This window comes from Danio rerio, chromosome 10 (assembly GCF_052040795.2).
Source record: "Danio rerio strain M-AB ecotype USA chromosome 10, GRCz13ab, whole genome shotgun sequence".
NCBI classification, from domain to species: domain Eukaryota; kingdom Metazoa; phylum Chordata; class Actinopteri; order Cypriniformes; family Danionidae; genus Danio; species Danio rerio.
This window is the reverse complement of record NC_141030.1, coordinates 40,398,424-40,416,111: the sequence shown is the minus strand read 5'-3', so window position 1 is coordinate 40,416,111 and position 17,688 is coordinate 40,398,424. Positions and strand designations below refer to the sequence as shown.

The window sequence follows — 17,688 nt, the reverse complement described above, 5'->3', positions numbered from 1 at the left end:
CATTCATTTAAATATGATTAAACTGTGACTCATAAGCTTAGACAAATGCATCCATACATCTCTGCAATGACTAAAACAACTGATTAATAAAGTCATCTGGAATGGCTAAAAAAGCGTTCTTGCAGGACTCCCAGAGTACATCAAGATTCTTTGGATTCAGCTTCAACGCCTCCTTCCTTTTACCCCAGACATGCTAAATAATGTTCATATCTGGTGATTGGTCTGTCTAATCCTGGAGCACCTTGACCTTCTTTGCTTTCAGGAACTTTGCTGTTGAGGCTGAAGTATGAGATGGAGCGCTATCCTGCTGAAGAATTTGCCCTCTCCTGTGGTAAAAGAATTGCTATTGTAATGTAATGGGCAACACAAATCTCTTAATACCGCAGGCATTTGATGTTGCTGAATGTAACCCCAAACCATGACTTCTCCTTCACCAAACTTGACCGATTTCTATGAGAATCTTGAGTCCATGTGGGTTCTAATAGGTCTTTGCAGTATTTGTGATGATTGGGATGCAGATCAACAGATAATCTGAGTTCTTGCTAATTAACTCTTTAAATATACAGACAAAAACACAATATGCAAATAATTTATCAAGCAAAAACAAAACAATATTGCTAAATACAACTTTTTATTATGATTTCTCAAGATGGTGTTCAATTTTAGCAGTGCAAATAATGAGCAATGGACGTCAAGCAGCGCTGCCAGGTCAAGTTAAAATAATTTCGAAATGTACGAGACCGTTTCATAGAGAGAGAAAAAAAAACACAATAAATGCACTAGATCTTAAAAGCATTTCGATCAAGTGTGTCAAGGGGGAAACTTATCATTGTACATTTAAAAACAAACATGGCAGCTGCTTTGGACCAGAAAATTTACACGTCTCTATCAGTTATGAAGAACCAAACAGTGCTTAAAAACAAAAGACCTCACAAATAAATATTAGGGTTCATGGTTGATCAAATCAAAAAGAAAACAAACCATAACTAGTGTGTCATTATTACAATAAATCAAACTTTACAATGCTAATGAAAAACAAACAAATGGAAGCTCAATAAATCAAACCATTAAAGGCAATGCCTGCATATCTTCAGTTAAATCGAATCTGATACTTCCCTTAATATACATAATATTTCTTTACAATAACGGTATTTCTCTGTGGCTAAGTTATCGACTCTCTAATGCTCATAAAACAGCATCTAAGAAAAAAAATGCAATGCTTTACTAGCGACCGAGCTAAAAGCAGCACTTATTCCTCCCAAATGGTTTGTTTTTTTACACTTTCCTTTCTTAAAGAAACATCAACAGCGTTAAAAATGTAACGCCACGTGATGAAATCTAGACTTGGATATTCCCAAAAACTGGCTCTGTAAACATTTCGTCCATCTCCGCACCATGAATCCAAAGCGATGTTCAGCTCCGAGTCCTCGCACATTCAGATCCGGATATCCTTCTCATATTCGTTCTGTATATTCATTTATTTCTCAAATTGTTCCAATTCATGCCATAGTTACAGTAATACAAGAATTAACTCACATAAAAGGAAACAAGGACAAAAACAACACTTTATAAAGTGTTCTTGAGCGGAAAAAAAAACAACAAAACACCACAAAAGGTGTACGATAAATGGAAAGGATTGATAGAAAAGCTACGGCAAACACATCCAATGTTGTGCTTTTTGGATTTAAAGTCATCTGATTGGGTCAGCGGTAACGAGAGTGATTGGCAGGTAGTGTCGTACTCCCTCCATGTGGTCGGAGCTTCTGCAGATTATCCAGAGAGATGCTGTGAGTGCGAATAAAGAGCGTCTGAAAGAGCGACAGTAAGAAGCCGCTTTTCCACTATCGTGCTGAATCGTTCTTTAAACAGAACTGTTCCATTCCGTGCCAAACCGGGCCAGACAGCACGGATACGGTTTCATTTTCCACTGTCGTGCTGCGACAAAGCTCTTTAAAACATTACACAAAACGCATCAGTAGTTGCCTTGGTAACGCAATGTAAACGGCTCCCTTTGTTCAACTAAAGTTAAATAAGAGCCGAAACTATTTATTTATTTTTTTTCATAAAAGCAAAAGCAACCATGTGACTAAACACTGTTATGCCGCTCTATGAAATAGGGGTGCTAAATGTGCACCCTTATTTATTTATATGTTGCGCAGCTCTGGCTAAATTTTATTTGGAGTGAAAATTACCAAAATGTAACGTGATGATTAAAAATAATTGGAGGGGAAATAAATAATATTTAAAATCTCTGAACATAACAGAAAAATAAACAATGATAAGACAACAAAAATAGTGCATTTGTATTATAGTGGCAGAAATATAATTAAAAAAATAAAATAAAATAAAAACACAGCACATAAATTATTTCATTTTTAACAATTAATTAAATTACACTGCGTTTTTATATCAAAAGTTGATAATGATATAAAATATACTACATTTTGATGGTAAAATGAAACCAGTTAAGCGATGGCTGTTATTTGTTTTAGTATTCAAACATTAAATAACGAATGCAGCAAGTGAAAATAAAAACGAATATGAAACAACACGTATATTGCAGGATTTAAAGCATTTAAAGCACTATTATATTTAGCAAAATGCTGCTCTATTATCTTTTTATTTTGATCATTTTATTTTTATTATAATAATTATTTTTGTGTTCATATTAACTAACAAGCTGTAGGCGAATTATTGCTAGACGTTTTAGAAAATATTTGCGTAGCTAGCCTATATAAAGATCACCACAAAAAAACTAAAACACAGAAACATACATGCCTCATAAATGTCATATAACTTATGTATAATTGAATCATATAATTGCCTATAGCTGAAATGATAAAAATGCTCATTTTATTTTTATAAAACATTTGTCAAAACGTATTGATATTTTTTGAGGAAAAGCAATTCTGACATTTAAGAATCCATATTTATTTAATTCATTCATTCTTTTGACTTGTTTATTAGTGCATATGCTATAATATAAATCATACAACAGTACCTTGGACAGTTACAGTGCCGCTCCGAAAAGCTTTCAAGCAAAGTCTTTTGGACGGCCGACATTACAACACGACGTCCTTCAGGTGGTCTCGCCGGTATTAACACGCTGTCCTGGCTTTGAATTAAAAAGTGCAATTATTTCCTCGTTGTTAAAAGAGTCTGCAAGTTCGTGTTCCATGGATATATATATCGTGATGTTGTTGTGGAATTTGGACATCGACGATGCTAAGCGTGACTTTATTCGCTTTATTCGATGCGCAGCAGGAAAAAAAGTCAGCAGCGCAAGTCGCTGGCATGTCTCTCCCGGATCAGAGCGAGTTTTGTGCTGTGAAATACAGCGCTGCGTGCAATAAACTCACATTCAGGCAAGCGATGTAGGTCTGTATTCAAGTCAATAAAATAACAACTTTAATGAATAAAATATCTTCGTAAGAATGTGATGAGTTATTCACTTCTCTGCCAGAGACTGCTCTATGCTCTCATCCCATACGATCCCATACGAACCACTAACATCATTAATTTAGGAAATCATCCACCCTTTTCAAACTGTATCGTTTAGACCTGGATCGTTATTTTATATTAAATGTACTGTAGTTTATTGAGGATGTCTGATGACTAGCGCGCTTCTGCTGAGCCAGCTGTGGTAGCTTAGCAACCGAGTCGCGACGTCAACACACATAATCTGTCAGCACAGTTCAGCACGGTTGTCTAACCGTGCCGAGAATTCCGGGCTGAGAACGGTTTGTAATCGTGCCACGCCGTTCCAGGCTCAGTGGAGAAACAACCGTAACCGTACCGAAGTGTTCTTAGAACGGTTTGGCACGATAGTGGAAAAGCAGCTAGAGACACGGCACAGAAACGGCGACTGAAGCCTCAGCATGAACAGCCGCCTTCGCTGACCGGCTGCTCTGGTGGCTTTTCCAATTTTATGTCGATCACTGGGGGGAAAAGCAATCAAGGAAAACTAATATGGTTTCATGTGGATTTACAGAGCAAAACGTGCGAGTGAAAGAGCTTTTTTTCACTACACATTTAATGTAATGTTTTCAAATAAGATGAAAATAAAATGGCGAAATATGGGTGAAAATGTCCTACTGTTATTCATCATTACATTTTGTAGTAATATAGGCAAGGCAAACTTTATGCAGCACAATTTTACACAACCGTAGTTGATCCAAAGCGCTGTACTACAAAATAAAATTGAGAGATGCACAATATATAGGTGGCCAAATCGTTATCGCTTTCCTCACAGAGTTTATTTCTTCAAAGTCCGTCATTTCTTCATGCTGTGCTTTATTAACTCAGTAAGTAACTATATTCCTTATCATTGTAGGTATGTTTGAATTTTACATGTGTAAACATAATAGCAGCGATGCACAAGTGCAAAACAACTCCTTGGGTTATTTGTAATCTAATATGATTATTTGTTATTGTGCGTCTCATGTGTTGTTGATGTAAGATTGTATTCAGTTTGATCGGAATATTCCTATTGATTATAGCGAGCGCACGTGGAGGCCATCACCACACACAGACACACACATATCTTATCTGACAGCCTTCACAGCAGCAGGGGGAGAGGTGTGCCAGTCACTGAATCCTGTATAGGGGTTCTACACTCACCGCCACAATCTGTCTTTTTATTCTGCACCGTTTTGTTCATAAAGTCATCTGTGCTCAATGCTCAGGTGTATCAAAATCTGACTCCGAGGAGAAATTGGAGTGATTACATCTTTGCACATATTACTATAGCACGTTTTATTCAAGAGCTGGATTCAGTCTTTGGCTCTTTCATTTTCATTATATTAAAATTTTTTTATTTATTTTACTTGTTTGGCAATAAAATCCCATTTTGTTAATTAGCCTGTTATTTTTATGTAACAGTCAAGTTTCATGTTAAATTGCCCAGCAAATAAATGTAAATATTTTATTTTTGGCACGCTAATTTATGTGAAATCGTGAATATAGGTGTTTATAATCACCTATAATTAGCTGTTTACTGTGTAAAAATATAACATTTTGAACTATTTATTTGAAGTCAGAATTATTCGCCCCCCTTTGAATTATATTTTCTTTTTTAAATATTATCCAAATGATGTTTAACAGAGCAAGGAAATTTACACGGTATTTCTGATAATATTTTTTCTTCTGGAGAAAGTCTTATTTGTTTTATTTCGGCTAGAATAAAAGCAGTTTTTAATTTTTCAAAAAACATTTTAGGGACAAAATTATTAGCCCCAAATGGCAAAAGATAAAATAAATCAGTTATTAGAGATGAGTTATTAAAACTATTATGTTTATAAATGTGTTAAAAATCTCTCCGTTAAACAGAAATTGGGGAAAAAATTAAACAGAGGGGTTAATAATTCTGACTTCAACTGTATATGTAATAATTAGAAATACAGATATGAAATTACACACATGCATCACTCAAAGACAAGGGTAGTAAAAATAAGTCTTTAAGTTAAATATAAAGGCATCCATTGATGGAGAAATCCTAATGTTTAGAGAGAGACTGTTCCAGAGCCTTGGGGCCGCAACACAGAAAGCTCGATTACCTTTTAATTTGCAGTAAGACCGAGGGACAGACAAAAGAAACTGATCATGGGAGAGGGGAGATATTATCTCTTTTCTTACATCCTGTTATTAATGTGTATAGGTATATGCACACACATATTCGGCTTAGTCTCTATTTCAGAGATTGCCACAGTGGAATGAACCACCGACTATTCACGCATATGTTTTAACGTAGTGGATGACCTTCCAGGCGCAACCCAGTACTAGGAAACAGTCATACACACACACTCACTCATTCAGTATGGTCAATTTAGTTTAATCAATTCACCCATACCGCAGTCTTCCGACTGTGGGGGAAACCGGAGCACCTGGAGGAAACCCATGCCAACCTTCTGGCTGTGAGGCAACAGTGCTAACCACTGAGCCATCGTGCCACCCAATGTATATATTTCTATGGTAAATATAACAATCACAACACCACACTGCAAGCGATTATACCTCAGTTAAATATATAAATGCATGCATATATTTGCAAAGGATACTGTCCTCTCTGCTCTTGTCTTGTGTGCTCTCCATACCAGGAAGGGCTGCTGCTACACGGCGGAAAAGCTAGAGGTGACAAAAACAAGCCAATATTACTAAAAACTGTGTGCTTGAGATGTATTGCATTCATTTAAATTAAAAAAAGATTTAATCTTGTGGACACTTCTGAAGACACTGATGTTCAATCATTAAAATGGTTATATTGTTGCTTAGATAATTACAACTTCCTTTAGTGCAGACATAACTAACAGTCTTTTTAGGGTCGGTTTGACAACCTTGTGTTTATTTAATAGCTGCAAGCCATTTATCAGGAGTTTGAACTGACAAGGCTTTAAAACAGAAAAAGGAGGCGGGGAGATACAGCTCATTTGCATTTAAAGAGATCCATACTTGGAGTATAAGAAATGACCTGTGGTGTTTTGGCCTGAAACAATACCATATTAATATGTCATACACCACATTATAATATGAGAAGAGCATAATATGACCTTCATATTTTTATTAACATTCAATCCTATTAAAAGTTCTGTTGCACTCACCTGCTTGACGTTGTATCCGGCTTTAGCACTAGTTTCAATAAACATTACATTCAGTTCTTTGGCTTTCCTTTCTCCTTCCTCGATAGACACTTGCCTGAAATGATCAAAAAATAAATGTCATTAATTACCATTTCCCAATAGCTTTATTTTATAACTATTTTGAGCAGATTGACAAAGCGTTTAAGGTAAAGGTTATAGCAGTGGTCACCAAACTTGTTCCTGGAGGGCCGGTTTCCAGCAGATTTTAGCTCCAACCCTAATAAAGTACACCTGAACAAGGTCTTACTAGGTATACGTGAAACATCCAGGCAGGTGTGTTGAGGCAAGTTGGAGCTAAAACCTGCAGGGACACCAGCCCTCCAGAACCGAGATTGCTGACCCCTGGGTTATAGTGTCACTTCTAAAACATCTATGAAATTATTTTTGTTCACTTAAACTATGGTATTGTGCAAACATCCAGCGTTGCCTTTTACACAGCATTTAGGGAATGAAATAAATGAATAAATTTAATAAATGAAATTTAGTGACAATGTGGTGTCCAAGGGGCATCTGATACTGACAAGGTGACAACCGTCTCAAATATTTGCTCCTTTTAAACATTTCTTTGTTAGAAATTTTTAACGCTTTTAAATTAATACTTTTTCTGAGATCCTATATCTATGAGATATTCAGCAAAAAAACAGCATCATTTTAGATCAGTGAATATGTTGTTAGAAAACTACAAATAATAAGTTAAAAAGTCATTATTTTTTCCATCATCTCTATTTAATTTTAGATAATTATTTTTCTAACCATAAAGATGTGGCCATTTAAACAAACCTTTTGTCTGCGAGATCTGTTTTGTTTCCCACTAGCATGATGATGACATCACTTCCTCTTTCCGTTCGGACGTCATCGATCCATTTGGTGGTCTGCTGGAATGAGTTGACATCTGTCAGGGATTTTAGAGAAAATGGGTTAATTATGAAGGTGAACCTCAGCGGTTTGTGGGGGAATCCCAGGAACATAGACATGAAGGTAACTCAAAGAAGAAAAATAACAGAACGATAAAATAAGAGGACAGAAAGGAGGAGTTTCAAAAGCTTCAAGTGTCTCTGTGCTCATTAATGTAAATCACAGGAAAAGAATCAAGAAAACCAACGCTACAGTAGTGGCCAAACATGAAAACTGGAAAAAGCACAAAACTATTTGGCAAGCTCTGGATGAAAGGTAATCATGTTGTAAATAATATTAATTTTATTTTGCCTCTATCTTTTTTTATTTTTAACTTCAAAATGCCGCTAGTTAGTTTTTTGTTTGTGAATTGTTAGCTATTTACATTTTATAAATCATCAAGGACCAGAATCATTCTACTAAAATTAAAAAAAATAACAACATCATTTTTAATGGTTTGCATGTAATTGCGTCTCTACCCAGACTTGGCATTTCCCTTTCCCAAAATAAGTAATAACTTGCATGGCCTTTAAATTCCTTTTGGCCATTTACAAATGAATTATGTGAACACATAACAGAAACATATCATTTAATATTTCAAGCAATTATAAAAAAAACACAAAAAATGTTTGGTATTTGTAAGAAGTGTATATTTCTACTTTTGATCACAACCAGTGTTGAGGAAATTTACTTTTGAAAGCACAGCATTGAATAACTCCAATAAAAAGTAGTTGCGTCACTTAGTTTCTTTTTTATGGTAAGTAATGCATTACATTACTTTTGAGTAAATATTTCTTGCATGGCTGAGGCTTGATCTCTTTCAGTTTTTTTCTTTTTTTTTTTAAATGGAGAAGCTATTAACAATACACTGCATAACCTTCGTTTACCTTTAAAAAAAAAAACACATCAAAAATAATATCGTATGATAATGTTATCTTCTAAGAATTTCCTGACCGCAGTGCTATACATGCCGTATATACAGATTAATGCAAGTTTAAAGAAATGTGTTTGCTACTTTTGTACTTTTTGTTTTATTAGTGAAGTAAAAGTCACTGTCCATTGAGATAATCCCCTTTTCATATTCTTCCAAGTGCTAAAAATAATGAAAACACTTCTATCCCAGAAATGTAAGCCAGAATCATCTTGGTTTCTGTCTGTGCTGAGCACATTCTGACTGTTCATTTTAATTCAACAATTATCTTTTTTTAAAAGCAAAGTAATAAAAATAAAAAGTAACTTGGATTTTGTTAAAATGTAAAGAAACTCAAATATTATTACCTAATTTTTAAAAGTAATGCATTACTTTACTTAGAAAAGTAATATTATTATGTAACTTAGAATTTGTTTAGCCATTTTGAATGTTATCACTCATTTGAAGGGGCGTTATTAGTGGTTATCAGCTAATAGATATAGGTCAGTAGGGGCTGTCTGAACCCACTGATAGGCTCAGAAGGCTGTTATCCATTCACATGGTTAGTCAGCAGTAGATCACATATGGCTTCAGCCGGAAGTTAACGAGAATAATTTATATTAATTTTAAAATTTCACATTAATTGTATTTTATGAACATCTACCCAAACCCAACCATCACAGTGTTGTAAAAAACAGATATGGAGTCTCCTCTATTAGTAAAGCTGATTAACCACAAGAATTATTAATATTATTTAACAAATTTCCTATTAATTGTATTTTATTAACGTCTACTCCTACCCCAACAATCACAGTAATGTAGAAACAGATCTTGAGTCTTCTCTATAAGTATAGCTGATTAACCATGTTGATGGATGATAACAGCCTTCTGAGCCTACTAGTTCATATCCATTAGCTGATATGATAACCACTGATAACGGCCATTCAATCGAGTGATAACATTCGAAGCGGGTAATCCGTCACCCTTAACACTGATCACAACTGCAAAAAATATACTGCTCTTTAATATTTTTATTGGTCTGTGTTTAGCTTGTTTTTAAATTCATCTTCATAAAAACGACTATTATGTCCCTTTTATTAACTAATGAAGATCTGTTAACATGTAAGCTCAAATACGAAACAAAACAAAGGTGTCTAGCGCTCCACTTTAGCACCAGACTGCAAAGCAAAGAAAAAACAAAAAGTCCCACAAACATAAGACAAGAAAGATGGAATCACAAACAAACAAAACAAATAGAATGAGAGACAGAAAAGGAGAGACTGCGTTGAGATGACAGACATCTTTCCTCTTCCTCAAGATCTCCCGCCGAGGATCCACACTCACTTGTGATGTCATAGACTACAACAGCAACCGTCGAGTCCCGGATGTAGCTGGGAATCAGACTGCGGAAACGCTCCTGTCCTGCTGTGTCCCAAAGCTGCAGCCGCACCTGACCAAACATTTTAGCACCAGAGATGCAGCAGAGAGAGAGAGAGAGAGAGAGAGAGAGAGAGAGAGAGAGAGAGAGAGAGAGAGAGAGAGAGAGAGAGAGAGATGGGGAGAAAGGGGAAGAGGAAGAGGTAAGAGGAGGGGAACTGGACGCACACTGAGTCTCTGATACCTACTTGTGATGTCGTAAACTACAACAGCAGCGGCTGAATCTCGGATGTAACTGGGAATGAGGCTACGGAAACGCTCCTGTCCTGCTGTGTCCCAAAGCTGCAGCCTGATCTGTGTGAATGGAGAACAAACAAAAGAAAAGGAACCAGAGTAAAAAGGAAAAAAAGGAGGAAATGAAATGTTTAAAAGGAAAAGATGATGTATAGGAAGAAAAAAACAGAATAGAAAATAAAAATGCAAGGAATGGGTGAAAGCAAAATGGACAATGTATTTGAGACTGTTAAATGCTGGCGGTAGTTCACCCGTCAATGTAAATTCAGTCCTCCTTTTACGGACTACAAAAGATATGCAGTTGAATTGTTGGCCCTACAGAATTATTAGCCCCCCCTGTATATTTTTTACAAAATTTCTGCTTAATGAAAATATTTTTTCCACACATTTTTAAACATAATAGTTTTAATAAATAAAGTAAATAATATTTTACTAGATATTTTTAAGATACTAGTATTCAGCTTAAAGTGCAGTTCGGTTGGGCTTTGGCTAGGTACGCTAGTAGTGTACTAAAAGTGCACCTGAGCCCGAAACTGAAGACGCAACGTCACTTTTAGAGACTGTTTCATATGGATTTACTAATCAATCTTACTTTTCAATGAACAAGAACTACTGTCCTAATTTACTAAAGTTACAAACCCCTCACGGCACGTCAGCTACACCTTCAGCAAACCTCCTAAAACCTGCAGCATGATGACTTTCATGAACATTTATGAGCGTCAAAAGTTGTGGATCTGTTCAGCAAAATAATTGACTGCGTCACTGACTTAAATGAATACAAAACAATACAATTAAAGCCATCTCCATTGTACTGAGCAAGAGCGCTTCTTGTCCTAACCGAACAATTGCATCATTGATGACGCAAGCGTGCTCAGGGTAGACAATTGAAAAAAATATTGCTTTAGGGGGCTAATAATATTGACCTTAAAATGTCTTATTTTATGTAAAACTGCTTTTACTATAGCTGAAGACTTTCTCAATAAAAAAACATAATAGGTAATACTGTAAAAAATCCTTGCTCTTTTAAACATCATTTGTTAAATATTTTTTAAAAGGAAAGCTAATAATATTTACTTTAACTGTATATTTGAAAATTATTTACAAAAAAGGGCCAAAGGATTGGTAAAACCATTCACTTTATTGGTTTTATTAGGTATGGGTTTAAGTCAAAAGTAAAGCATCATTTTTTTTTCTCTAAAGGTCTAATAACATTTCTTCCTTTGGTATTGATAACTGCTTTACTAGTGCCACAGACTTAACAAACTATATAATTATATATGAATTATCATCATTAATTTTAAATATGGCATGAACAAAACTTCCACAAAAATTCTGTTGAACATAAAATAAGATATTCTGAAAAATGTTGGGAAAAGCTGTCATTGACATATATAGTAAGAACAAAAAATACTATGGAAATCAATTGGTGTTTTTTTATCTGCTTTTGTAAACTCAAACAGGATTGGTCAAGTGGAGGGTGAGTATTTTTATTTTTGGGTGAACTATACTTTTAATGCAGATCTAGTTGCTGCCATTGTATAAAACAGCCATAAGCAAGAGTTTTTTTTTTATAAATGAACTTTTTATGGTTTTTATGAGCATGCATATTGTGGTAAAACAGCTCCAGAGTGATTAAAGAGTGGGTGAACTAACCCTTTAAGTCTATTGTTAGTAAAGTATTCAGATGTTAGTAGGGTTAAGGTATGGGCCAGGGTTTGGCCATATTATCAGGACAGCAGATCTTCTGAATAAAACATAATTATACAAAATAAAAAAAAAATTAAATGAGAGAAATTCTTTATAAAAGGAAACAAACATGTATGAACAAATAACTAGAGAGTGAAAGAGAAAAGAGAAATAGGCTGGGGCAATGGACACAACAGGTGGAGAAAGGCACAGGAGTTTCTCTTTGCGCACTTCATCTTTGACTTTTATAGACATTTCCAAATATCAAAGGTTTAAAACAACATTTAACATTCAAAGAAAACAATGAATTAAACATTTATATGCTATTTTAAATATTCTTTTATTTGATCATTTTTCATCTTTCAATATCAGCTAGTATCTGACAGCAGATTTTTCTTAAGTAAAGCGGTGAAAACTTCTCAAGTGACTCTAGATATACGAGTTTATCTCCCAGACATCGTGTTTGGGATATATATGACAATAGTCTTATATCACAAAATAAATCATCTCAAATTCAGTACCATTTCTGTCAATGTAATTAATTAATAGTTTATATTTAAACCGCATGTAATATTATTTTTATTTACATTATAAAGCATGATAGAAAAATCACTCGTTCATATGTGATCATATTTCTAGCTTTATTTAGAACTTTAAAAAAATTAAATAACAATAAAATGAACACTTTTCAAAAAGGAATGATAAAAAGTTAAACGTAAAAAGCAAATAAATAAAATCAACATCGTCGCTAAATAAAATGCAAAATGTAAACATTGTACTTTCAAGATTTTTTTATGTTTCTCACTTGTAATATTGTGTTTATATGAACTATGAAAAAAAGTATTAACATAAGAAATGTACATTGTGACACCACAAAATAAACAAGAGCATAATAATATGAAACAATAGACTTTTTTTACGATTGCACATCCCTAATTACTATACATCTAAAACACAATGCACTGAAACAATTATTTATCACTTACAACTTTAACACTATTTCAGAGAGAGTTGCAGAAATCAAAGAAACTTAACATATAATATTATACACAAATAATGTTCTGAGGAACGAGAAAAGAAAATATCAATTCCATTAAATAAACAAATTCACTTTAATTTACAAAAAGATTATCAAATCCCTCAGTCATTTCTTAATATCTCTATGATAATTTCATGCATTTAGTATATTTTAAACAGTTAAAGCCATATGCATTTTCTATTAGAGCGAAAAATAAATTACTTACTGTTCTGTCCTCAAGATACATGGTTTTCGACAAGAAATCAATTCCTATCGTGGCCTGAAAATTTAAAGCAACAAAACATTAGAGATGAAGCACGCCAAACCACACAACTGATCAGAAACATTTAAAGTTGAGAACAAACAACATCACTCACCTGGTAGGTGTTATCGAAACTGTCGTACATAAATCTGGTAATCAACGACGTCTTTCCCACTGCAAAATCAAAAATGATCATGTTACTACTAAAACATTAGATTAGGCTTCTGCCGGTATCAAATTTGATCGTTGCGATTAGGGCTGCACAATATATCAATTCAGCATTGATATCCCAAAGTGCGCATCCACAAAAGACACATCACAAGATGTGCAATGTTCAGTCTGAATTATAGTTCACCAGGAGCTACACAAATACATTTAATTGCTGTATTTATACAGAATATATACGATTTATTCAAAAAATATAAAGTGTTATTTTTTTTCTTTGAATTTTTGTTGTGTTTCTTGCCTAAATATCTACATTTTAAAGCAAACATTAGAGTATTTTAATTCACCTACTGGCAGATAATTTGGCTTGTTTTAAGTAAAAACTATCAATCTGGACTTAATTCTTCTTTAGAGTTCATAAAGTTACCAAAAAACATCTAATTTGCATGTGTTTTAAAGATGTAACTGTGAACGCATTTCAAGATGGTTTAAAGTTAATTAACTTCAGGAAAGATTATTAAATTATATATATGCTATAAAAAAAATTTGTAATTCTCACAACAAATCAAGTGATATTTATTTTACATATTTAACTTGTGTACCTGAACACTGTTGGAGTCTCAGAAAAACAATGAATCATTTATTTCAATTATTTACAGCATCTATCACTGCACGCCACAACAAAATCATCCTATTTTCATCCTAAACTATCCTAAATGGATTAATTCTATCCAAATAGAGCTACTCATTTCATCTGTTAAACTTATACTCAACATTGCAGGAAAATAAAATATTGCGACGCCAGTTTTTTTCCAATATCATGTAGCCCCTATAGTAATTACTATATTTAATTAACTGTTAGAGTCCTCAGAAAACCCTCAAACTATTCAAACTGTCAAAGAAAACTGTATTTATATTGCAAAATTTAATTGCAGAAAAATAAAATAAATCGCAGGAACAGATTCTTCCAATATCGTGCAGTGGCTGAAATTACTTGCTGTAGTTTTCTGACTATATACGGTATTATCACAATGTTGACCTAAGCCGAAAAATACTTTAGCAGTAATAATAATAACAATAAACACATAATGTATATACATAATCAGAGTACACAAATGTTTCGACCAAATTAAATTGCACAAGGACTATAAAGTACAATAGCTAACACTTTACAGAAGTCTCACTGGTAAACCTTAATGCGTTAAAATCAACAGTGAGAAAAAGCCAGATGTATTACACTAAATGTTAATTTTAGTTATAACTGGTTATTATTATTAACTCCATTTAATAAAACGTGGAGTATGTAACTGCCTACGGTTTTAGCACACTACTAGAGGTAATAACAGAAAAAAATAACATTACCTAATATTAGGGCTGCACAATATTGGAAAAAACATTGACATTGCAAGATGACTTCAATAGCTCTATTTGTTAAGAATTCCTCATTTTAGATTGATTGGGATGATTTTGTACTGGAAATGTACATAAAATATAATTCAATCCAAATATAAACAAGTTACGAACAAGTTAAAAACTATCAAAATTTTCTGTGCAAATTCAATTCTCATTTACATCAGACTCTTCTCACATGACACATGTGATAGATTTATCTAAAAGGAGACCATGAACAACACATGCAATGGTGTCTGTGTAAATATGCAAACAGTTTGCAATGTTTATTTTCCTATTCAAATTTCAGAAAAAGCCTCAAGCATTTTTTACAAGTCTAGTCTGAAAGATGTTTACTAAATAATGCCACATAATCTTTGTTTATGCTTTATGCTGCAGATGTACTTTTGAATTCTTGCCCAATGACTTGTGAAATTGGTGTCCAGTGAAACACTGTGTGCGACAGATATTTCAGAAAGGGGAGCAGCTCTTATATTCAGACTTAAGCAGTATTTAATAGGCAGTTGTTGGTGTTTTATCACTTATGAACGCGTGCATGTGCTCACAAGTTTGAAATATGAGTGTTCAGTGGTTAAACGATACAGAAAATCACAGCACGTCACCAACAAAAGCTCTCAGTCAAACTTGAGAATATCATGTTAACACAGCAGAGAGAGACAAAAATACACTGTGAAATGAATACGAAATGCAGTTTAAAAAGGGACTTAAGTGTTTACAATTGTAACGTTGTAAAATCTGAACAGGCATTGATCCAGTATTTAGTATCTTCTATATATTAAGTTCTAATAATGTAAAAAATATATATTTAAATATTTTATATCAATTATTAATGAATCATTTACTTTATGAATTATTTTTTTACATATGTTGGTGCATTATAAAAACAATTCTACTTATTATTAAACATGTATACATTTATTCATACTTAATTACTTTTTAATCTATTTCCATTTATTTATTTTAATCAGAATTATGCTTTTTAATTTTTAATTCGTTTAAATAAATGTCTAGATTATTTGCATCTTATGTATTTAAGCAATTATGTTATATTATAATTAATAAATTATATACATATATTGCTATGCCTTTATATTTGTATATTCATCTTAAGATTATCCATTTTATAGTCATCTCCATAAATTGCATCATCATTCATTTAAATAAATAAATTATAAATTTATTATTTGTCATTAATTTAAACTTTTTTGCCTTACCAGGACCCTAATTTGAAAACCCTGTCCCAAAACAAACCTGTTGATATCAATTGCTATCGGAAGACAACAGCCATCATAACTAACTTATGTTAGCAAATACAACTTCAACTGTAAATCAAAAGTAGTTGTTTTGCCATGTTTTACTATACCTATGAGCATAAAAGACAACCAGATATGTACACACATTCCAGCACACTCAGAGACACTATAATATTTCAGATATTTAGTACACTGAGTGTCTTATCATATTACAAAATATTGCACATTATTAGATAGATAGATAGACAGATAGATAGATAGATAGATAGATATATAGATAGATAGATAGATGGATAGATGGATAGATGGATAGATGGATAGATGGATAGATGGATAGATAGATGGATAGATGGATAGATGGATAGATGGATAGATAGATAGATAGATGGATAGATAGATAGATAGATAGATAGATTTACAGATTCATAAATTTACTCATAATGTAAGACACTTATATGTTCGCGTTTTACACATCACATTCAGACTTAAGAAAGATTTTTAAAATAGAACCGTTAGATCTGGTTCGGTTCGGGACTCACCGCTCTGCTCTCCCAGAAAAACTAGCTTGAATTTGCGGAGCGGGTTGCCGAAATCTCCTGCTGCAGACATGCTGCCGGTTCCACTGGGCCTAATGTTGGTTTAAACTTGTTGTTTTAACTATTAAAATGTTCTAAACAAGAAAATAAAGCTGTTAGTATCCAGTTTTCTCCAACTCGGTGCAGTTTGAGACTCTCAGCCGCCTATTCAGGCCCAGTTCTGCGCCGCAACCTAGCACGACACTCAGAGGAGTGATTGACAGCTGAGCTAGCCTATTGAATTAGAAAAGATTACAACGAATATTTTATTTAGAACGGCGTTCCGTCTAATTGATGAAATTATTTATTAGATAAAATATACAGATGTCTTATCAGTATCACAATCATTTAATCTGTAATTTGCATATTTATATATTTTGAGCGTTACATTTTCATTGATGTATTTATTATTAGTGGAATGTAAATTTAGCAGCTTCACTCAACTAGTCATTTTGCTTTCGTATTTAAATTATAAAAAATAAAAAATATTTAAGTGTATTTTGTTAGTGGGGAAATTAGTATTTACTGTGAGTAAGCGGAATGGTGCCCATATATGAAAACTAGGCGGGACGACAAACAGGGTTAGGTTGAGCTTTTCAAGCGCCACGTCACGTTGCTGGCGTCACTATTCTGCATCATCGCGTTCAGTTAACCCTTGAACTGTGGTCAGGATTAAATTTTTTATGCTGATGCCAGTTTAGATATATGTTTAATGTGCTTTTTGCTGTGAGGCCTTGTTGCCCATAAAATTTACAATAAAAAAAATAAAAATAAGTGACAGACAAAAAATACACAATAATAATTACTATAATAAACTGTGTATATTATTTGAAACAAGGTAAATAAACTTAATGGATTAATGATTGTAATATTTATTATGTGTGTATGGTGTACATTTTCATTTTGCAGCTGCCATGTTTATTTTGTATATCATGTATATTTATTTTGTAGATGCTATGTCATCCTCTGTGAGTTTTTAGACTCACATTAAGACATTAAGAGAGATGAAAAGTCAAAAAGCAAGTTATTTATATAGTTTATTATTGGATTTTGGTTTCATATTTTGAGAACTTTAACTTCCCTGCTGCTTATTGTTTTATAAATTATTTTATTTGTTAATTTTTGGTATTTATTTGAATTATATAATTTTGTATTGTTATTATTATTAATGTGGATGGAAATATAGTGAATGTGTTTTTTTATCACTGA

The 17,688-nt window shown here is 33.3% G+C and overlaps 1 protein-coding gene and 1 long non-coding RNA gene across 7 annotated transcripts; one reads left to right on the top strand and one right to left on the bottom strand.

Annotated features, from left to right (window-relative positions):
• Positions 1-612: 612 nt before the first annotated feature.
• Positions 613-16,717, bottom strand: rab6a (RAB6A, member RAS oncogene family). 6 transcript variants are annotated; one of them, XR_015500552.2, is made up of 10 exons: positions 16,444-16,667; positions 13,192-13,250; positions 13,041-13,094; positions 10,065-10,170; positions 9,784-9,889; positions 7,416-7,527; positions 6,597-6,690; positions 6,057-6,123; positions 3,850-3,938; positions 615-1,833 (listed from the first exon to the last, which is right to left on the bottom strand). XR_015500552.2 is itself a non-coding variant. In NM_001328530.2 (9 exon segments), coding segments are annotated over 8 exon segments (627 nt in total). In that variant the 5' UTR covers positions 16,514-16,717; the 3' UTR covers positions 613-1,828; positions 3,845-3,873.
• Positions 5,245-9,894, top strand: LOC147842166 (uncharacterized). Its single transcript, XR_015501477.1, has 4 exons — positions 5,245-6,796; positions 6,989-7,613; positions 7,716-7,805; positions 9,758-9,894. It is a non-coding gene; the product is annotated as an uncharacterized LOC147842166 (long non-coding RNA).
• Positions 16,718-17,688: the final 971 nt, after the last annotated feature.